The sequence below is a fragment of the Uranotaenia lowii genome, chromosome 1, assembly GCF_029784155.1.
Source record: "Uranotaenia lowii strain MFRU-FL chromosome 1, ASM2978415v1, whole genome shotgun sequence".
NCBI classification, from domain to species: Eukaryota; Metazoa; Arthropoda; class Insecta; order Diptera; family Culicidae; genus Uranotaenia; species Uranotaenia lowii.
This window is the reverse complement of record NC_073691.1, coordinates 26,238,809-26,261,905: the sequence shown is the minus strand read 5'-3', so window position 1 is coordinate 26,261,905 and position 23,097 is coordinate 26,238,809. Positions and strand designations below refer to the sequence as shown.

Genomic DNA, 23,097 nt, shown 5'->3' with positions numbered 1-23,097 from the left:
ATGAGAAATGAGAAATGAGAAATGAGAAATGAGAAATGAGAAATGAGAAATGAGAAATGAGAAATGAGAAATGAGAAATAAGAAATAAGAAATGAGAAATGAGAAATGAGAAATGAGAAATGAGAAATGAGAAATGAGAAATGAGAAATGAAAAATGAAAAATGAGAAATGAGAAATGAGAAATGAGAAATGAGAAATGAGAAATGAGAAATGAGAAATAAGAAATAAGAAATGAGAAATGAGAAATGAGAAATGAGAAATGAGAAATAAGACATGAGGAATGAGAAATGAGGAAAATGAAATGAGAAATAAGAAATGAGAAATAACAAAAACAAACCCATTTTTTTCTTATTTAAGACAAAGACATTTGAATTCAGTTCCAGAATTCAAATTACAAACCCGCAATAATCATCCAAACTATCCCGTTATCATTCGACTAAATTCTCAGCATTCACTCTAATAATCTTTGAGTGATTTTTGACTAACCTGGAGTTTCAAGATTCACACCAATCATATCATCAATATCGTTTACAGATCATACACTGGGATATTTAAAAATAAAAGCTATATTCCAGTTTCAGATTTCACAAAAAAGTTGATTATCTCCGTAGCATTGAAACACTAGTATTAGCTTCACTAGATAACATCATTTTGGGTTCATGTGTTGCTTTTAATTATTTAGATAGAATTCAGTGTAAGATAATAGAAAATTTTGTCAGATTTGGGTAGGTACTACGACTAGTGAAAATTTAAAATTACACCTATTTTTACTGAAATCAATCATTCGTTGTAGACAAACTAATAAACCCAACAAAGAACTAAAAAATGATCAAAAATCTTTCCACTATCTGTTTTTAATGTAACATGCAGATTTTGTGTGGATTTTCAAGTTTCAGAGAAACTTCAAAAAATAAATGTAGGTAAATCTAAAATTTTTGATTATTTTTACTAGAAATGGTGCATCTATTTCTGACATTACAATAAGGCGTTTTTGAGTTTGTGATATTAAAGATATCAATTTTATCAACATCTTTGTTGAAGACCTTAGGAGTTTGTTTTGGTTTCAAATTTCTTTTAAATTTCATAAAATTTCTAGATTTCGGTAGAATTGAAAATTCAAAATGAAAACTGATGTAAATTTTTCCCAGAATTCATTATTCCTCGCAGCCATTGAAAAAGTTGACGATTGATTTGTGTTGCGTCATACTTCAGATTCTTAATTGAATATTTATTAATTACACTCACACACTTTCACCTAACACATAACACACCTTTAACATTGAAACCCTTACAAAAAAGAAAAATGTCCAATTTAACGGAAATAAAAGTTCAGTTCGTTGTAAGATTCCGAATCGAAAGTGTCTATTCTGAAGTGTCCGAAAATTGCGTCATATCTGAACCAAGTTCAGGCAGCTTAACCAACAATTTTATTTTCCATATCTTTTAAAAATTTTTATAGTTTTGTTTTTAAAGTGCCCTAATTTATTAAATCTATTTTCATATTTTAGCCTTAAGTTTCTGAAACGAGAGCTGAGATAATTAATAAAATTAAATGTATATTTCAATTCAGCGCTTCCGAATTAGTCAAAATCAGCCCTTAAATTTTCAGCACCTTGGAAAAATGTGAAATTTTTCTGGCTTGCAAAAACAAGGCAACAAAATTCAAATTTTTTTGAGGCGCAATGAAAATAGATAAGATTTAATTCGAAAAAATTGTGACCCGCTAATTAACATTTTTTTATTTGTTCTACCAGCTCTTGTTTCTGAGATAGCTTTTGAAAATGGTAAAAATCAATTTAATGATTTTAAGCACATTTGTGAAATAAATCTGTAGAACATCACACTCAATAATCAAGTTTTCGGACACAATAATCCCCAACCCGAGTGATTTCGCATTTTGAGAAAAAAATAATTGAAGTTTTTTTCTCGTTTATTTTTTTTAAATCTGATATTTTTAAAAGTCAAATAAATTCGCAGTTTTCAACCAAGTTTTCGAATAAATTCAAATCTTCAAAATAAATACTCAGAGGCTTTCTCAATCATGCCAGATAAAGATGTTACCTAATCTATTGAAATTTTTGAAAATTACAAAATTTATTTATTTTTTTTAAAGCGTTGTATCTCTGACACAAAATCAACTCGACAAATCTTCTTGATTAAATGAAGGAAAGTAAATTGATTTAAAAATAAGGTTTCAGATTTCATGTAGGTTTTTTAGTTTATCAAAGATATTTCATTTTACCCAAAACTGAAAAAAAAACTTACGCGCTCCAAAACTAGAGGGTGGTAACCAAAATATTTACTTTTAAGTTGAGACACAAAAAATACTGATTCCTTTTCATTGCCTTATATCCTCAAAATCGTTTAAAAAAATTGAAAAATTATTTTGTTCATACATTTTCTGTAGAAAATTCGAAACGAAGGGTGCAAATGTAATTTAATTCATTTCAAAAGTTAAAAATCTAAAATGAGAACTTGAATTTCAAGTGTTAATTGATGAATTTGAGTTTCAAAGCTCCAGATTTCTGAACCATATATCATTATTATATTTAAGAATTAAATGTAGATTTAGAAATGAAATTCTTTGGCGATAATTTATAATGAGATGTGATTGCAGAATTGTCGAAAACAACGCTATATTTCTGAATCACGATTCAGAAAATTGTACCAGCACAATAAAAAAACATATCCGAGTTTTTTAATTAGCTTCGATTATTGCAATTCTCATCAAAAAATTATCTCCAATATTTGCTTTTTGTAACGTTTAGTAAGTAGTAAGTTGCAAAACTATATCTTAAAAATTTCGATGTGATAATCTGAAGAAAATCTGAATAAATAGATAATTGCAAAAATTTTCTGCTTTTCAACAATAATTTTAATTTTCAGTATTAAAATGACATTTATAAAGAGAGATTTCCCAATGAGCTCATAAGCCGATATTTTCTTTTTACTTCTTATACACAAACTTTTAAAATCATCGTTTTACCAACATTTTTCGCAAGGAAAATGATAGATTCGTAGATAAAAGTTGTGTCAAAGGATATCAAAATAAGTTCGTATAGAAAATTGGTTAAAAAGGTTTAAAATTCTGTTCTTGTTTTGAATCGGTTCAATGATATCAAACTGGTGGAAAAGAGCGATGTGCAGTATGTAAGTCGAAAGTACAATAAAAAGGCATTTGAATTGTATCACAACAGTCCCAAAGTTGTTCTTGAGATTGATTTAAATGAATTTACAGCTGAACAAAAAATGGACCGGATTAACGCAATGAAATGGATCTATAAACATTATAAGAAAATTTTAGAAAAAGAGCAAATGAAAATTAATTTCCTCTATTCTTGTAAATAGAAAATTGCCAGTAGAAAACGATAACAGGTTCATTCCAACACATATGTTTTGTTGACTGAATGTTCCAATCAATACCTTCTAGTGTAAAGTTGCCAAATTGCCTGGTTTTATCCGGGTTTGCCTGAAAATTTTACACTAAATTTGACGAAAGTCCAGCCCAGCCCGGTTGCCCGGATTTCGGTTACAAATGCCCGGATTTTGCTCGGATTTATTCACTTCATTGGCCAAAAGCAACAAACACTAAATAAAATTGTGTTGTAAATTTTTTTATTCATGCCTATACAATGAAATATTTGGAACAAGTTCTATAGAAATAACCATGAGAAGTTTTTTGAAAGCGTAAAATACGATTTGAAAACTGCTGATGAAAAACAAATTTCTTTCATGTTTTTTCCTTGATTGTTGTTGAGTAATTCCTGAATTTGGAACAATTTTTTCCGGATATTGCCCGGATTTTTGGTGGACATTTTGGAATCAAATGTCCGAATTTGGCCAGGATTTAAGATGAAATTAGCCTGAATTTTCCGGCCCGGGTACGTGCTGAACAAATTCTGGCAACCTTATTCTAGAAGGCTCAATAATCTTTCCCGAAATTTCCACAAAATTGTCTAAAATCTGAAAAACTGTCTAATAATTGTTTGTTGAGTTGTCTCAACATTTTCATATATCAGATCCATTATTGTCTCAAATTATTGTTTTAAGTTGTTTTGAAACGGTTCAAAAGTTTCCTTATCAAAAGTTTAATAGCAACTGTTCCAAACCTCTATTTAAAATTTTGAAAAATTATCTGATAAGTGGCTATAAGTAATTTAAATTGTTCTAAAATTTACTCAAAATAGTCTAGAACTGAATTATATCTTCAAATTGGCTAAAATTTGCCTCTCAAATGCGTTAAAACTTTCGATACATTGAGTAAAAAAACTCCATTACAAAATCCAAGTAATTTTCAATTGTTTAGAAATTTTACTGAAATTGTCTCAAATTTTATCAGAATTTATGTCAATTTTAAAACTTTTTTCGAAAATTGTAAAAAGTAATGTCAATTAAAATTACTCCGAACTGTAAAAAAAAGGTGTAAAAAAAATTTCATACTAAAGAAAATTACAATGTTTCCGTTAAAAAATTTAAATTTCGAAAAGCCATTTTAAAAAAGGGTTTTTTACGACACTCATTAGTTAAAAAAAATTCTCCTCCACAAAACCTAAGGTTGCCAGAACACCTAGATGGGCCGAATAAATCCGGGCTATTTTATCGAAAACCTGGAAAAATCCATGCGTTTGATGTCAAAATTATCGACAAAATCCGGGCAGTATTCGGGAAATTTTAATTAAAACCCAAGATAAACTCAAAAAAATAAAGAAGAAGAACTTGAAAAAAAGTTTATTAAAACTTTTCAGTATGTATATTTTATATCGTATTTAAAGCTTCCTTACAATCTTTCAAGATTATTTCTGTAAAAACTTGCTCAGAAAGTTTAGTTTTGGATGCAACATTGGTTTCTTTTGTTTGATTTGAGAAATAAAGTGAATAAATCCGGCTAAAATCCAGGCTGTGTTCAATGAAATCTGGACAAAAAAAATCCTTCACTATCTGGTCAGTGCAATCTGTCGTTTAAGATGGAATTCTACCGTGTTAATTTAGAATAATTTAGTTTCGAAAATTTTCTAAGCTATTCAATCGCATATTCTGTAGCTTGATACAACTCGCACTTCGTACAGTTTTTTCAGTCCTCCAGTAGTATTCGCAGTATTTCTCATTTTTGAGATCATTCCAACTCACGTTCTCAAACGATTGTTGCGGTCTTTCCAATCCGCTTTTATTTTTTTAAATTTATTTCCGTCCTCCCAACTCACATTCTTCCACGATTGTTGCGGTTCTACAAATTTGCATTTTTAGAAATTTATTTCAGTGCTCCCAGCTCACATTCTTACACGATTGTTGCGGTTCTCCAAACTCGCATAATTTTTCATGTCTTTGTTCCTGAAAACTCGCATTCTTAAACGCTTTTACGGCGGTCATCCCAGTGTGCATTTTAAACCGAATGTTACGGTTTTACGAATTCGCCTTATTTCTCATGATTGCGATCCAACCAACTTGTATTCTTAAACGTTTATTTTGGTTCTGCTAATTCGCATTATTATACCAGTTTTGTGGTCCTTTCAACTTGTTTTACTTCTCATCATTGCGTTTTTTAAATTTTAACAGTCCTACCAACTCACATTTCTAAATTCGATCTGGGGTCGTGACTCGCGTTTCTTATAAACGTCTGTCCTCACAACTTGTATTCCAACCCGATTGTTGCGGTCTTTGAAACTTGAATTATTTCTTATTGTTTGTAGTCCTCTCGTTTCCTTCTTATCATTGCGTTTGGCTTACTCGCAATTATTTTAATTTTAACAGTCCTCCCGACTCACATTCTTTAATTTGTTTTCCGGTCCTAACGACTTTTTTTTGCCATTGCGGTCCTCCCAACTCGCATTCCAAGGTGATTGTTGCGGTCTTCGAAATTTTAATTATTTCACATTATTGTGGTCGTCAAAACACGAACTTTTTAGCATTTATTTTGGTCCTCCCAACTCGCCTTTTTATCTTACTACTGTGATCATCTCAATTTGCACTCTTAAACGATTGTAGCGGTCCTTCCAACTCATATGATTTCTTATTATTGTGGTCCTCTCGGCTGTTTTTAATTTTTTTTTTTTTTTTTTGAAATACTGCCTTCTCAACGTGCAGTCAGCAAGCTACAAACAATTTTGATCCCATCAGCTAGCTTTTAATCCTATAATTGCTCACATTAACCATATTTTTTAAATACACTTTTGATAATCACTCAATAATTTCCAATATATGGAAACTTAAATTGCGACATGAGTCACACTTCGATGCTTTTGTGAAAATTCATTTTTTCACCATTTCTTTTTTCATCAAATAAAAACTCGTGTGCCTCAACTTAAAAATTAAAACACACGTTTTACGCAAGACACCCGATTTTATGTAACAGATTGGACACTTTTGAGACCCTGATCGTACTTGAATTGGAGAATAATTGCAATCTTTTTTTGGTAATTAAAAAAATATATACAAATGCTTAACGAAACCGAACAGAAAATTATTGTTCAAAATTTTTAATTGCTTTTTTAATGGCTTTTTAATTACGCTTTAGAATCAGTGTATCTGTTGTATAACTAGAGGCGCTTTTCTGAGACCTTCAGGAAATTTTTGTAAGATCTAAAACAAAAGTTCAAAAAAGTATTTCTTGTTTTCAGAAACAAATTGTTAATCAAAGTGCGCCAGGGCTTATGTTTTCTTTTAATGCGATCGATCGTTATTCATTGAACGAAGTTTGCGTCAGGGACAAACTTACCGTACTCTTCGAGGGGTCCATTGAGATATTCCACGAGGAGAGGGGGAAAATTTCTCCCCCGGGAGCACCTATCAATTCGTTCGTAGTTGAAGAAATTTTCGGTACAGGACGAGTAGCGCCCGTAGGGGAACCAGGTGTAGATGGGACAATGGTGCGGTTCCGATTCGGGGCAGTGAATCAGAAGAAAGTTATGAATATAGAACTGCCAGAGAAGCCGGAAGACGGCGGCCAATTTGGAACTTTCTCGGGCACAACAATCGGCACAAAAACAATCCCTCGGCGGATCCGGATCAAAGTTTTCGTCATCGTCCAGCATGACTAGAATGAAGAAGACCCGGGAGTTGTAGGCCGGCGATTCGGCCACAAAGGCCAGCTGCTGCTGGAGCCGGACCGTGGTTCGGAACACCAGCACGTAGTTCGAGATTTGGTCGAATCTGTGCAGAAACTTTTCCGTTGACGGCTTTCCCGGTTCTGAACTTTTCACATTGCCAATCAGCAAACTGCCCCGGGCATTGGCCAGCCGGTAGAATCCGTCATCGAGGAGGGTGTCGTTCCTTAGAATGTACGTCACCTCACCCGGTTGAATGTTCCGCTCGTAGATGTACTCCAGACAGTGCAGGGCGAGTGTGACGGTCGCCATGTGCGGGGCTTCATCGCTAGAAATTCGCAATAACAGACGAATCAGAAGCAGGAGGAGCAGGGGGAACGATTTTGTCGTCATCATCGTCCGTCCTGTCAGCGCCTTTGAATATTGAATGAGAAAAAGGAAGTGAAAAAAAACGACGACGGCTCTCGAGCGCTGAAGTATGTTCTCCATTGACTGCCTACGGCAGGACTGCTGCTAAAGATTTGTCCCCACCATCAGTTATATTAGTTTTTCCCTCTACTTTCTTCTCTTCCGGATAGTAAAAGGACCCTCCACTTGCCTTCAACCACTCGACGCTCTGACTCGGAACGCCGGATGATTTGCTGATTTATTACAAACTCTGAATTGAAGAGCAAACGAGGACGATGACAAAGTCAACTAGTTGGGTATTTGGACAGGAAGCAAAATCCTAACTTTAATTTGCCGCCTCGTCAATGCATTTCCATTATCGCCATTGCTCATTGTTGACAGATTTTAAACAAATTAGAAGCGACAGGTTATTTGAAGAGCTGTCATTCGAAAAGAAAATTGCGTTAATTGTCCTTTTGAATGCTTTATTTTCGAAATAAAATATTAAGAGTACTAATATTTTTCGTATGAGATTAAAAACGCCTGTAGTTAGCCAACCACTTGAGACAACAATAGAAAGAGTAGAAAATTAAGCTTGATTAACTTCAGATTTCTGATTCAGATTTCAGATTTCAGATTTCAGAGTTAAAATAATTTTTTTCGCCGTTCGTTTCCGCCAAGCATACAGTTTAAAATTAAAGTCGGAAAATCAGAATTCCTGTTGCATTCGAGTGCAAAATTGGTTGCGCTTCATTCTGGTTAATTTCCCGGCTAAGTATTCTCAATTTAGTTTTATTGGGCAATTGGAACTGCTGCCACTTTCGGGGAAACTGGAGAGTAGTGGTTGAGAGTGGTCGTGGTTTTTCCCCGTAAGGGATTCAGAAAATTAGCTTTTGCTAAACCTAGGAGCAGCGGAATACAAGTGAATACTTGTGGGTGGTTTGTTGTTGCTAATTATGGCTATTTTTAAGCCCACCCCTCGTTAGAATTTGGTAGCTCTAATTGGAGCCCTATTTGGCTTGATGTTCTGGGCATGTAGTAGCAGTAAATGTTTCAATTAAGGAGCATCGTCGGGACCCCGGATTGGGGCTGGAATTTCAATAAGCACACCCATTTTGGTTCTTTTCGAACCAATGTCAAAGTCGTCGCACACACACGTTTTCGATCGGAATCTTTCAATCCCCCAGGATTAATATCCTGGAACGGATTGGGACCAAAATTGGCTCTGCTTGACGAGTGTATGCGTACTTGGGTGAGTTCAATTTTTCGAGGAAAATTGAATTCCGGTTGCATTTCCGGTTTGAAATTGCTTCATTAGACCCATTGCGAATCAAATCAGCACGCAGCGGAAATTTTTCGAATGGAGTCTCACCCTCTCTCAGCAGAGCGAATGGGTTGTTTGTTTTTGCGCCCACACAAACACACGTTCGATGTTTGGTTTTGGAAATGCGATTGATGGATTTTTGTTAATGGCTTCCGGGCACGATTGTGAATTTGTTTTGATTAGTGGGTTCTATTACAAATATTGTTTGTTTGTTTGGAAGGAGTTTGAAATAATCCAGCTTAACTCATAACAGGAGCTGATAAAACACTATGAATTCACAGAAACAGAAATTTTGAGGATGCAGACTTCGCGAATCATGACTTTGCTCGGAATAACTCGGCAAATTTGTTTGCATTTTACGTTGAAATAACGATGGAGCATTTCTTGAACCGAAAGGTAATTGCTCGAATTCATACTTGACACTTTTGGTTTTCGCTCAAAGCTCCGGCAATTTTTCAAGCTAACTGACCAATGAAGACTGATGTCTGTGTTAATCACAAATTGGGTAGAATTTCTTGCGAGGGAACCTTTATTCAGCGAGTTTGGAACTTCGAAAACAAACATTCAAGAAGATTCGGAAAATTTACATTCTTCCAGCATTTCCGGAAATTGTTGATTCAGTTTGATGCTCCGGCTAACTTTCAAATAAGTAAAGAAATGTTTGCTGATCTTGTTCATCATTTGGATTCCTTGAATAAACCTTTATTCAGCCAATCTGGAACTTGACTAGTAAACCTGACTAATCGACTTGACTTGATTAATTGACTTGACTAGTTAACTCGACAATCTGTGTCGACTAGTCGAATTGACTGTTGATTTGCCTAGTCGACTTTCCTAATCAACTAGCCTAGTCGACTTGCCTAGTCGACTTGCCTATTCGACTTACCAAGTCAACTTACCTAGTCAAATTGGCTCGTTGACTTGACTAGTCGAATTGACTCATTGACTTGACTAGCCTACTTGACTTGTCGACTAACCGAACCGACTTGCCTAGATGACTTGATTTTTAGATTTTTGACTAGGCAACTTGACTAGTCGACTTAACTAGTCGACTTGACTAGTCGACTTGACTAGTCGACTTGACTAGTTGACTTGACTAGTCGACTTGACTAGTCGACTTGACCAGTCAACTTGACTAGTCGACTTGACTAGTCGACTTGACTAGTCGACTTGACTAGTCGACTTGACTAGTCGACTTGACTAGTCGACTTGACTAGTCGACTTGACTAGTCGACTTGACTAGTCGACTTTTTATTAAAAAAAAAAAACGAACACACACATATAGGATCTCAGTGAAACTTCATGTTTCTTTGAAGAGATCTAATTTACTTAACTCTAAGGCGTACATCTTTCAAGGATATTATGGCTAGCATCTCACAAATGCTAAAACCACCAGACCACAGGAAGAGTACATATATGTGCCGTGATCGGGATTCGATCTCATGGACTCTGGCTTAGAAGACTGGAACGCTATCCTCTAGGCCACGACCGGCGGCCTTTACTTTACTAGTCGACTCGACTAGTCGACTTGACTAGTCAACTTGACTAGTCAACTTGACTAGTTGTCTTGACTAGTCGACTTGACTCGTTGACTTGACTAGTCGATTTGACTAGTCGACTTAGCTGGTCGACTTGACTACTTGACTTGACTAGTCTATTAGTCGATTTGACTAGTCTACTTCATCACTATACTTCACTAGTCAACTCTTATAGTCGACATTACTTGTCGACTTAACTAGCCGACTTGCCTAGCTGATTTGACTTATAGAATTAGCAAGTAGACTTGACTAGTAAAATACACTAGCTGACTAGACTAGTCGATTTGACTATTCGACCTGACTTGTCGACTTGACTTGTTGACTTGACCAGCCGACTTGACTAATCGACTTACCTAATCGACTTGTCTAGTCGACTCGTCTAGTCAACTTTATTAGTCTACTTTCTTAGTCGACTTGCGTAGCCGATTGCGTAGCCGATTTGCGTAGCTGATTTGACTTGTCGAATTGGCAAGTCGATTCGAGTAGTAAAATAGACCAGCTGACTCAACTCTTCGACTTGATTTGTCGACTTGACTAGTCGACTTGACTAGTTAACTTGACTAGTCGACTTGACTAGTCGACTTGACTAGTCGACTTGACTAGTCGACTTGACTAGTCGACTTGACTAGTCGACTTGACTAGTCGACTTGACTAGTTGACTTGACCAGTCAACTTGAATAGTCGACTTGACTAGTCGACTTGACTAGTCAACTTGACTAGTCGACTTGACTAGTCGACTTGACTAGTTGACACGACTAGTCAACTTGACTAGTCGACTTGACTAGTCGACTTGACTAGTCGACTTGACTAGTCGACTTGACTGGTCGACTTGACTAGTCGACTTGACTAGTCGACTTTACTAGTCGACTTTACTAGTCGACTTTACTAGTCGACTTTACTAGTCGACTTTACTAGTCGACTTTACTAGTCGACTTTACTAGTCGACTTGACTAGTCGACTTGACTAGTCGACTTGACAAGTCGACTTCGTAGCCGACTTGCCTAGCTGACTTTACTTGTCGAATTGGCAAGTCGACTTGACTAGTAAGATAGGCCAGCTGATTCGACTCTTTGGCTTGACTAGTTGATTTGACTAGTTGATTTGACTAGTTGATTTGACTAGTTGATTTGACTAGTTGATTTGACTAGTCGACTTGACTAGTCGACTTGACTAGTCTACTTTACGAATCGACTCGAGTTCACATTAATTGTCGACTTAACTAGTTAATTTTACTAGTAAACTCAAAGATTCAACTCAACTTATCATTTTAACTTGTCGATTAAGCTTGTCAACTTCATGGAATGTCCTTGGATGTTCTTTTTCATCATTCAACAATATTCAATAGCAAATCCAACAGGGATACCTCTCGATAAACTAACCATCACCCTTTGCTTACTCGTTATTGTTTATATTGAAAAGATTATCTTCCCACTGATAGTGTTAAATTGTTTACATCTCAACAGTTTTTTTCATTCCAACAAAGAACAGCCATTTATACTTCGAACATTTTTCACTGTATCGGAAGCTTCCATCCCAAGTTTCTCTCCCAGAAGAAGTACTTTACGGATGTTAACTGAATCAAGAAAAAAAAACAATCGGAAACACCTTCCCCGTGGAGCGAGCTTCTAATTGACAGGTACCATACCGGTGAATTTCAATGGTTGAGGGCACCTGTGTAGTTCTCCTTCAGCAAGCACAAGATGGTGCACGTGCCAGTCAGTGGCAGTCCTGTTTTCCACTCCGGATGTGAAACCGTTTTTTTCTTTCTAACTTTTGCTTTTCCATTCAGTTGTTCCAATGCAAGGGTGCTTTCTGTCTGGGGAGAACTCCCTTTGACGGTGCGCTAGTAATTAAAACTTGTAATCAACAGCAATTTTATAGCGCACCCGTGGCAGCAGTTGGTATGGTGCTGGGGTTTTCATCTGTTACCGCTTTCCGGAACAAGAAATATATGTGGGATATGTGCAGCTTGAAGGGGTTGAAACTTCGGTTACATACAGACTCCTGTCAAGAAACCAGATTTTTTTTCTTTATCAAATCATTAAACGTTGAAGAAAAGTTGGAGCTTTTTTCAACCCAAACGGTATTTTTAGAAGTTCTTAAAGTAATAAAAAAATGGTTTTTACCGTTTCTAAATGCAAGTAAAGCTATGGATTTATTTAAAGCGTTCTATTTAGATTCATCTGATTTGTTGACATTACAAATTTCTACGCATACCATTCGGCCTGAAAAAGGTTCCATATTACATTCGTTTTATTTAAATTTCAAGCCATCGAACGTTAGCAAAACATTGGAAGATTACAAAACCGAATGACACTTTTATTAATTCTTAAAGACGATGAAATAGTGTTGAAAACTTAATTTTAAAAGAAACTTAAATGTAGTCACAGAAGAAAAAATTAAAAAAAAACAATTTCAACTAATTTATTAACATTACAAATTCTTAAGCATTCCATTTGGACTACAAAATGGGCCGTCTCTCTTCCAACAGTTCATGAGTTATGTACCTACGTCAGTGTACTCAACTCCGCACATTTCCATCAACTGGTAAACGACCACTTTGGCACACATTCCACCGTCCCAGAGTCAGTGGTGAATAAATCTGCCTACTGGGAATCCGGAAGGAAATATTAAATTGTTTCATCCTTGCTTCATCCCGGAACCGACCTGGCCGACGACCGTCGTCGTCGTTCGGTTGAAGTTTTGTGCGATCCCAACTATATTAAATTATTACCTTGTGTCCCTTCTTCTGTTCCATTCAAACCGAACTAATAATTCTAGGGACAAAAGTTTCCAACCCACAAGCAGCATCTCGGTTTTCCTCGAAACACAATTGGGTACATAAATTTTGCTAGTTTCCCTACAAAAGGGACCGTCTGTCATAATTCCGTTTTGCAGAAGGTGATAAGTTTTCAAAAGACCAATACTTCTAAGCAATCGTAAACATTTTGGAAGCAATTTGCTGTAGAACTTCGAATGTGGCCAATCGCACGGGGAAACGAAACTAATTCCAATGATAAGCGAACCGGGATCACGAGTTCGGAAAAATTCATTACCACGAAACGTGACCCGATTCGTGTTTGCACCGGGCAAATCGAATACGGTTCAATTATTTTCCGTTTCCCCCGCTCTGTTTGGTTTCCTACTATTTACTAGCTTCAGTCCCAGTGTAAATATTTGTTAGTCGGGAAAGTCGGGAAAAAAGAGGATGGGAAATATATCACTTTTCCTCTCCTTCCCAACTTTTCCAAACCTCCCAAAATGAGGACAGGTGTTTGGAGGCACGTATGACTGAGCGCCAACCAAATATGACGACCGGAACCACTGATTGAATTTACATGCTTCAGCTGGATCATTTTTGTCGTTACTATTTTGGTGCCTGGAAGCTTTCTGTTCCAAAAAGCTCTAGGTTAAAGAATGGCGTGATTTAATTTCCTACTTCATCAAATGGAAAATCGAATCTCGAGTGCTTGCCCGCCGTTCAACAGGTCGTTTTCAGCAATTATTGGAAAATTTAATTTGGGATCGGAGCGGTTTTGAAGGATTATTCCCGGAATATTATTGAGTACGTCAACAAAGCGCGATAGGATATGGAGAAGTGAGATTGATGAATTTTACAGTGATGATTTTTTGTATCGATTTGTTGGAAGACGGATATAGGGTAATAAATTCCAAAGGAAAAATCAGCTTTGACCACTTAAAATATTAAGGATAGAGTGTAGGTTCAAATCAAGGATTTAAAACAAAGAGTCAAGTGCAGACCCCAGTCGTTTACCCCAAAATCCTCACTCTAGGGTCAAGTAAAGGGATTTTTGAAGATTAAGTTAAGGGTCAAGTCGAGGGTCAACTCTACGATCAAATCGAGCATCAAATCAGGAGTCAATGCAAGTACAATTAAATCAAGGATCAACTTTAGATTCAAGTTGAGGGTCGAGTTGAGGATCAACCTGATGATCCAATCGAGGGTCATATCGAAGGTCAAGTTGCAAGTCAGGGCAAAGATAAGTCATGCGCCCATTAGTGGTAACATAGACGGTGAAGTTTATATCCTATTGGAGATTTGGGCTTGTGGATGAAGTCAAGGATCTAATCGAAGGTCAAACTGAAGGTGAACCTTATGTTAAGGTTTAAGTCGAAATAAAGTTAAAGGCCAATACAATGGTAAATTGCAGGGTAAAGTCGAGGTTGAAGTTGAGCGTCAAGTCGAGCGTTCAGCCGAAGCTTAAGTTGATGGTCAAATCTTGAATCATTTCGAGAGTAAAATTGAGAGTCTGTTATGCGGGTCAAAGGGTTGAGGATCAAATTGAATTTCAAGTCGGTTTAGAAGATGATCAAAACGTGGTTCTAGTCGACAGTCAATTGAAGGATCAATTCAAGATTAGGCCAAAGGTCAATTCAACTATCAATTCGAGGGTAAAGTCGAGGGTCTTATCGAGAGTAAATTTGAGAGTCGAACGCTGAGTCAAAGCTCAAGTCTATGTTCAAATCGAGGGTCAACGCGAGGATTTAATTAAGAATTGCATTGACAATTAACAACGGTCTTTTTGAGAGTCTGTTCAAGAGATCAAGGTCAAGTCCATATTTTAATTGAGAGTCAAGTTGAGAATCATGTCAAATGTAATTTCTATAGTCAAATTAAGGACCAAGTGAGAAGATAAGTTAAGGGTTAAGTCGACTTAGACGAGGGTCAAGTCGAGGGTCAAGTCAAGGTTCTAGTCAAGGGTCAAAGCGATGCTGAAGTCGACATTCTATTCGAAGGTCATATGGCGGTCCAAATCGGGGATCCAATCGAGGGTTCAGTTAAGAGTCAAGTCGAGCATCAAGTTAGACTTCAGGTCGAGGCTCAATTGGAAGGTCAAGTCGAGTTTCATAATGAGAGTTTAGTTGAGGTCGGTCAAGTTGAGAGTCTGTTCGAGAGATCAAGTTGAAGTCCGGGTTAAGCAGGGGGTCAATTCGAGGATAAAGTTGGGGTCAGTTAGAAAATCAGCGTTCATTTAGTTGGAGCTAAAGCCGTTGATTAAATCGAGGGTTATATCGAGGATCAATGAGAGGGTCCAAGCAATAATCAAATCAAGGGTCAAGTTGAGAGTCTATTTCACGCACCAAGGGGAGGGTTAAGTCTAGGTTCAAGTTGAGAATCAATTTGAAAGTCAAGTTTAGAATTAAGCCGAATGTCTATTCTGCGGTAAAAACGAGGATTAAGTGAGGAGTCAAGTCTAGGGTCATGTCGGTCTAGACGAGAATGAAATCAACATTCTAAACAAAGGTCATGTTGAGGTCCAGTCGAGTGTACAGTTAAGAATCATCTAGATTCGAGTCTAAATTCAGTAGAGAGTTTATTGAAAAGCCTTATTGAGTTTAAAAAACGAGAGTTAATTTGAAACACTAGTCTTCGGTTAAGTCGAGAAATTCAAGTAGAGGGTCAAGTCGAGGATCAAGTCAAGGGTCAAGTCAAGGGTCAATTAAAAATTCATGTCGAGCGTCGAGTCGGAGCTAAAATCGATGGTCGAACTGAGGTCTGTTCGAGAGATCCAGTTAAAAATCCGTATCAAGAATCAAGTCAAGGATCCGACTAAGGACCGTTTCGAAGATCAAGTCTAGGGTCAAGTTGAAATTCAAGTCTTGAATCAAGCTTTAAATCAAGTCGTGGGGTTAAGTTTGGGGTGAAGTCGAACTTCGGGTCGAGGATCCAGTCAGGTTCCTTTGGAGGATTAAGTCGAGGTTGGGTCGAAGATCACGTCTACTATCAATTCTAGTGTAGAATCAAGGATATCAAGTCGAGGGTCAAGTTGAGCGTCAAGTCAAGGTTCAATTTGGGACAAATCGAGGGTCCAGTCGAGGATCCAGTCTAGGGTACAGGCGAGGGTCAAGTCGATGCTGAAGCAGAGATTCTATTCGAAGGTCATATTGCGGTCCTGTTTAGAGTCAAGTCGTGCGTCGAGTCGGACTTCAGGTTAAAAATGAGGGTTAAGTCGAAAGCCTAGTCACTGGTCAAGTTAAGGATCAAGTGGAGTTTCAAGTAAATGGGGATTGGATCGATGATCAAGTTGAGGATCCACTTGAGAGTGTGTTCGATAGATCTAGTCGAAGTCCGGATCAAGGATCAAGTCAAGCGTCCAGTTGAAAGTCAGTTAAAAATCAAGTCGAGGGTCAAGTTGAAATTCAAGTCCATCTGGTCGTAGATCAGTTCAATGACCCATTCTACAGTGAAGCAGAGGTTCATGTCGACAATAAAGTAGGAGATTCATGTTTTTGCGTTTCGTCGGAGCTAAAGTCGTTGATCAAAGCGAGGTTCAAATCGAGGAACAATGAGAGCGTCTAAGCAAGAATTGAATCAAGAGTCAAGTTGAGAGTCTGTTCAAGGCATCAAGTTGACGGTCAAGTCAAGGTTCAAATTGAGAATCTAGTTGAAGGTCGAGTGGAGGATTAAGTCGAAGGTCAATTCTGCGGTAAAAACGAGGGTTAAGTGAGGGTTAAAGTCGGTCTAGACGAGGGTGGAATCGAGATTCCAATCAAAGGTCATGTTGAGGTCCAAATTGAGGATCCAGTCGAGGGAACAGTTGAGAATTATGTTCTGTCGGGTCGAAATTCAGTAGAGAGATCATTGAAAAACCAAATTGAATTTTACAATGTGAGTTTTATTGAAAGGCTAGTCGCCGGTCAAGTCAAGATTCAAGTCTAGGGTCAAGTCGAGGGTCAAGTCAAGGGTCAAGTCAAGAGTCAAGTCAAGGGTCAAGTCAAGGTTCAAGTCGAGCGTTGAGTCGGAGCTCAAATCGAGAGTCAAACTGAGGGTCAAGTTATGAGTTTGTTTGAGAGATCAAGCAAAAATCTGGATCAAGGATCGAGTCGAGGGTACGGTTGACGGCCATTTCGAGGGTCTAGGGTCTAGGGTCAATGTGAAAGTCAAGTCTGGAGTCAAGTTGATATTCAAGCCGTGGTGATAAATTTGGAGTGAAGTCGAACTTCGAGTTGAGGATCCAATCAGGGTCCATTGGAGGGATTTGTCGAGGTTATGTCGAAGGTCACGTCTATGATCAAGTTGAGCGTCAAGTCTAGGTTCAATCAAGCATTGAGTTCAAGCAAAATTCGATGGTAAAATTGAGGATCCAGTCAAGGGTCGAGTTGAGAATCTGTTCGAGGGTTCAAGCTGAGAATCAAGTTGATAGTTAGGTTGAAGATAAAGTTAAAGGTCAATTCTAGGGTAATATTGAGGTTCATTTAGTGTCGATTCAACAGTCAAGACGAGAGTCAAATCGAGGATCCAGTCGAGGGTTCTGTTGAGAAGTCGAGCGTAGAATAGGAATTCAGACCTAGGGTCAATTGGAAGGCCAAGTCAAGTTTCAAAATGAATGTTCAGTCGACAGCCAAGTCAACAGTCTAGTCGAGGGATCAAATAAAGGATCAAATCGAATGTCGAGTCAAGGTTCAAGTCGAGCGTCTAGTTGGAGGATCAAATTGAGGGTCAAGTTGAGGATCGTTTTTCAAATCACCGTTCAAATCACACGTTTTGCAAACCAAAGGGTGAGACCATTTTTGTAATCGCGTTTCTTTTGGCCTCAAGTTTGTCCATTCGTTATTGTTTTCAAGTTAATTTGGTTCTGTGAACTATTAGTGCAATTTTCCCCAATTATTCACAAATGGGCATTTAAAGTTCCATATTGGCTGAATAAGGTTTTACTAGCTGAATTCCCTATCAGAATACTTCAGTGGATAAAAAAAATCATGAGTCAACAATTAACGACTTAAGTTCTCCCTCCCCGAGGATTTTTCTGATTTCTTCTCCTTGCATGCTGAACATCAAAACGGTTAAACATGAAATCATCCACATGCCTATTGGCCTTAAAAAGGGCCCGTCGATATTTCAATATTTGGAAGTTTTACAAGTCTCAATTCAGTTTATGGTTGAACCAAAGTCTTGAAATCATTAAACACACTAGGTTACTCCATCCTCGACTTTTGTTGAATATCGATTCCCACAATAGACAAAGTGAATCTTCTGTCGACCGTTTTCCTACAAAAACTTCCGCCCTCCTTCGACGCCACCCACCGGGTCCGTACTGTTATGAAATATAATTCAATTAATATTTCCATTCCATTATGCTATCCGGTTCATCGCCTAACTACACCCACACACAATCCTACACCTTTTGGGTGAGAATTCAAGCAGTTTCGAAGCAGTGCAACTAACGACCACCATCATCAGACTCCTCGAAGCCATTTCTTCAGCCGTTTGGTGGTCGTTTGGCTTGATTTTGGTTTTGTAGCTTGCTAGTAGCGTTCATGTGAGCCAATTTTCCGGTTTCGTTGAGCGCTCCGTATCAGCAATTTTGGTAGAAGGAGGAACTCTGAAAATAACTAGTGAAACTTAGTACCAACTACTAGCCGAATGTGTTCTGGGGGGTTTAAATTTTGTTCACCTGCAGCAAAAGATGCAGATCTGCCGGGCGGGATTGAAGGCTGAAAAAGTTTTTCCTAGAAACTGAGTAAGCACTTTCGAACTTTAAAAGCAGGTTTGCTTTTAAAGTTTGCTTGGCAAGAACTAAGTCCGATTAAATTTTATTTTAGTGGAAACTTTCTCGGCTGTTTTTGAAGTATGGAGAAAACTTTAGGTCCTCAAGATAAAATATTCGATAATTTTTTTTTTTTTGAAAGAGAATGCAATAAATTTCAACGTCGATTACAAATCAAGCTGACAAGGGTTGATTGGCAAATGGTCGACTTATTCTCTTCAAAGCGGGTGCACGTGCTCGTCATTCATAACGAAAAATCACAACGTAATCATCACCCAGCAGAGCCACCCGGATTGATTGAAACGAGCGAACTACCACCGTTATTGGCCCGTACGTCATGAACTCCGTTTTCCAAAGAAAAGTAAAAAACAACAAAAAAAAAGGATAAAAAATCCTGAATGCAACCCCCTAGTAGTCAGTGATTACGGTTTTTGAGGCGGAGAAGTGACACGTCCCCATGTTTGTTGGAAGCAAACGCGTGGGAGAAATTTAAAGAAAAAAAAAATCCAAACCCATTTCAAAGATTAGATTGATGTCACGTACGGGATGGATTTTTTTTTCTGTGTGATGTTGTATCGATTCCGAAACATCATGGAGTTTTATCGATTCGAAAAAAAAACGTTGGGAAACTAACCGTGTGGAGAAATTTTGACAACCAGGCGAAGGCAACACCATTAGAAACAAAAAAACAGAAAGACAAATGAAGTCGAAAAATAATGCAAAATGTCAAATTGACTTTGAATCTCGACATTTTGTTGACAATTTTGAAATTTCGACAATTATGACAATTAAAACAGTTTTGACAATTTTGACAATTTTGACAATTTTGACAATTTTGACAATTTTGATTATTTTGACAATTTTGACAGTTTTGACAATTTTAACAATTTTGACAATTTTGACAATTTTGACAATTTTGACAATTTTGACAATTTTGACAATTTTGACAATTTTGACAATTTTGACAATTTTGACAATTTTGACAATTTTGACAATTTTGACAATTTTGACAAATTTGACAATTTTGACAATTTTGACTTGACGAGTCAAGTCGACTAGTCAAGTCGACTAGTCAAGTCGACTAGTCAAGACGACTAGTCAAGACGACTAGTCAAGTCGACTAGTCAAGTCAACTAGTCAAGTCGACTAGTCAAGTCGACTAGTCAAGACGACTAGTCAAGACGACTAGTCAAGACGACTAGTCAAGACGACTAGTCAAGTCGACTAGCCAAGTCGACTAGTCAAGTCGACTAGTCATGTCGACAAGTCAAGTCGACTAGTCAAGTCGACTAGTCAAGTCGACTAGTCAAGTCGACTAGTCCAGTCGACTAGTCAAGTCGACTAGTCCAGTCGACTAGTCAAGTAGACTAGTCAAGTAGACTAGTCAAGTCGACTAGTCAAGTCTACTAGTCAAGTCAACTAGTTTTGACAATTTGGACTATTTTGAAAATTTTGACAATTTTGACAATTTTGACAATTTTGACAATTTTGACAATTTTGACAATTTTGACAATTTTGACAATTCTGACATTTGTGACAATTTTGACAATTTTGACAATTTTGACAATTTTGACAATTTTGACAATTTTGACAATTTTGACAATTTTGACAATTTTGACAATTTTGACAATTTTGACAATTTTGACAATTTTGACAATTTTGACAATTTTGACAATTTTGACAATTTTGACAATTTTGACAATTTTGACAATTTTGACAATTTTGACAATTTTGACAATTTTGACAATTTTGACAATTTTAACTGGCATATACTTCAGACTTGACATTCGACTTTTTTCAGCTGGGAGCTTGCGTTTTTGTCAACTTTGTCTAAAATATGTATTGTATCTTAAAGCACAAAATGAAATAGTGAAAATGTTTTCAGCGATAAAATGAAACATTCTCAGCTTTCAGTGACATTAATCCTTCCCGTTCAGAGCATTCCGGGGCCCGAATGCCAAATGGCGACACTGATGATGCTGCTGATGGTGATTAATTAATATTTGCTTTTTGTTTCCTGTGTCCTTTCAGAATGTATCATAAACCGTCGCCGCCATCGTCGTCAACGTCGTCGTCGTCGTCATCATCATCGTCAGGAGCAGCAGCATCAGGAACACATGCTGCCACCTTGCCACGTAGCAGTGGCAACAGTAGTACTAGCAGTAGTCACAGCAACAACAATAATAAGAGCAGCAGCAGCAATTATCGGAGCAACCATCACTTTCACCCCCATCAGGCATCAACTGGGATGATTATGATAATGGGGGGTGGAACTCAACCCAACATGGCGGCTCAATCATCCACCGCTGCCTCGACGATTCAAAACAGTAACAATAACAGTAACAACAACATCAACAACAACAACAGTAACTACCATCATTCGTCGTCATCGTCAACGCTCAGACTGAAGAAGAGCCAGAATCAAAATCAACCCTTTTTGGATCCTCTGCTGCACAAACAGCAGTCGCACCAATCGAGACCAATCGTGTACCAAAGTGGCCAACCGAATCGTTCCGATCAGCAACAACAACAGCAACAAAAACAACAACAAGAGCAACAGCAACAAAATGGCGGATCAAGACCCACTTACGGTGCCTATACGAATAACACTTTACCGCGGGGGCCTTATCTTCAGTATAAGTATAATAATGTTAGCAGTATCCCAAGTGGTGACAGCAGTGACAATAATACTGGCAACAGCAACAGCAACAACAGCTACATCAAACAGGAGCACCAGTCCAAGCAGATCGAGGCGCTGCGAGCCGAGTTCCTGGAGCTGGCTAGCCAAGCCCGGCAGCAGCAGCAACAACTGCAGCAGCAGCAACGGATGCTTCAGCAACAACTTTCCACCGGGGCCGAAGACCGGACGGATTCACTCCGCAGCACCCGGTCTGGTACTTCCTCCACCTCCACGATCACTTCCTCTACGGCCACGGCCATCGTCGGCACCGTCGGGACACTTCAACATCACCAGCAGCAACAGCAAATGCAACTGCAACAACAGAAACAGAATCTCCATCTCAATCTACACACATATCCGCAACAACAACAACAACATCAACTACAACTACAACATCAACTTCAACAACAGAATCAACAAGGCTGTGCTAGTAGTAGTAGTAGAAGTAGTAATAGCAATAACTCAACTAGTAGTAGTAAGCATCGTCTCTACCATCAATCGCAGCAGGAGCAGCATCAGCAACATCACCATCAACAACAACAACAACAACAGCAACGTCCAGAGTCCGCCAGTACCAATGGCACGCTCTCGCGAGACGGCAGTGGACGCTCCGGCTACTCGGGGGTCCTCCTGGGTGGAGTCGCCGCCAGCGTGACCCTAGCGGATGTTGTGGCCAGCCGGAGGCGGGCCATCAGCCAACAAGAGGGGTGGGCCATCCTATGCCAATCGGTCCAGGCGCTGCAGGATCTCTTTTTGGCTGGTAAGTGAAAGTTGAAATAGGAAAATATCCTCTTCGTTGACTTTTCTTAGACTTTTAACAGTAGGTACTTCAAAAAGTTTAAAGCAAAAGCTCTAAGGAAATGTTATTTCTTCTGCTTTCATATGACACGATACTGAAACTTTTTGAAATCCTAATAGTCAAGCCTATGACTCAAGTTGAATAGTTGAGTTCACAAGTCGAGTCGACTAGTTAAGTCGACTAGTCAAGTCGACTAGTCAAGTCGACTAGTAAGGTCGACTAGTAAGGTCGACTAATCAAGTCGACTAGTCAAGTCGACTAGTCAAATCGACTAGTCGAGTCGACTAGTCAAGTCGAATAGTCAAGTCGACTAGTCAAGTAAACTAGTCAAGTCGACTAGTCAAGTCAACTGGTCGAGTCGACTAGTCAAGTCGACTAGTCAAGTCGACTTGACTCGACTCGTAGTCAAGTCGACTAGTCAAGTGGACTAGTCAAGTCAACTAGTCAAGTCGACTAGTCAAGTCGACTAGTCAAGTCGACTAGTCAAGTCGACCAGTCAAGTCGACTAGTCAAGTCGACTAGTCAAGCCGACTAGTACAGTCGACAAGTCGAGTCGACAAGTCAAGTCGACAAGTCGAGTCGACTAGTCAAGTCGACTAGTCGAGTCGACTAGTCAAGTCGACTAGTCAAGTCGACTAGTCAAGTCGACTAGTCAAGTCGACTAGTCAAGTCGACTAGTCAAGTCGACTAGTCAAGTCGACTAGTCAAGTCGACTAGTCAAGTCGACTAGTCAAGTCGACTAGTCAAATGGACTAGTCAAGTCGACTAGTCAAGTCGACTAGTCAAGTCGACTAGTCAAGTCGACTAGTCGAGTCGACT

The 23,097-nt window shown here is 38.2% G+C and overlaps 2 protein-coding genes across 3 annotated transcripts in view; one reads left to right on the top strand and one right to left on the bottom strand.

The window, feature by feature from the left end:
• LOC129748543 (uncharacterized) overlaps positions 1 to 7,487 on the bottom strand; it is a 54,490-nt gene extending 47,003 nt beyond the window's left edge. The window contains exon 1 of the mRNA XM_055743200.1: positions 6,713 to 7,487. Within this exon, the coding sequence (XP_055599175.1) occupies positions 6,713 to 7,436 (724 nt within the window). The 5' untranslated portion in view covers positions 7,437 to 7,487. The remainder of the gene's footprint in view (positions 1 to 6,712) is intronic.
• Positions 1 to 23,097, top strand: part of LOC129748529 (uncharacterized) — a 443,948-nt gene that overhangs the window by 238,617 nt on the left and 182,234 nt on the right. For both annotated transcript variants that reach the window (XM_055743186.1, XM_055743192.1), the window contains one exon: positions 20,831 to 22,239. In XM_055743186.1, coding sequence (XP_055599161.1) covers positions 20,832 to 22,239 — 1,408 coding nt within the window. In that variant the 5' untranslated portion in view covers position 20,831. The remainder of the gene's footprint in view (positions 1 to 20,830; positions 22,240 to 23,097) is intronic.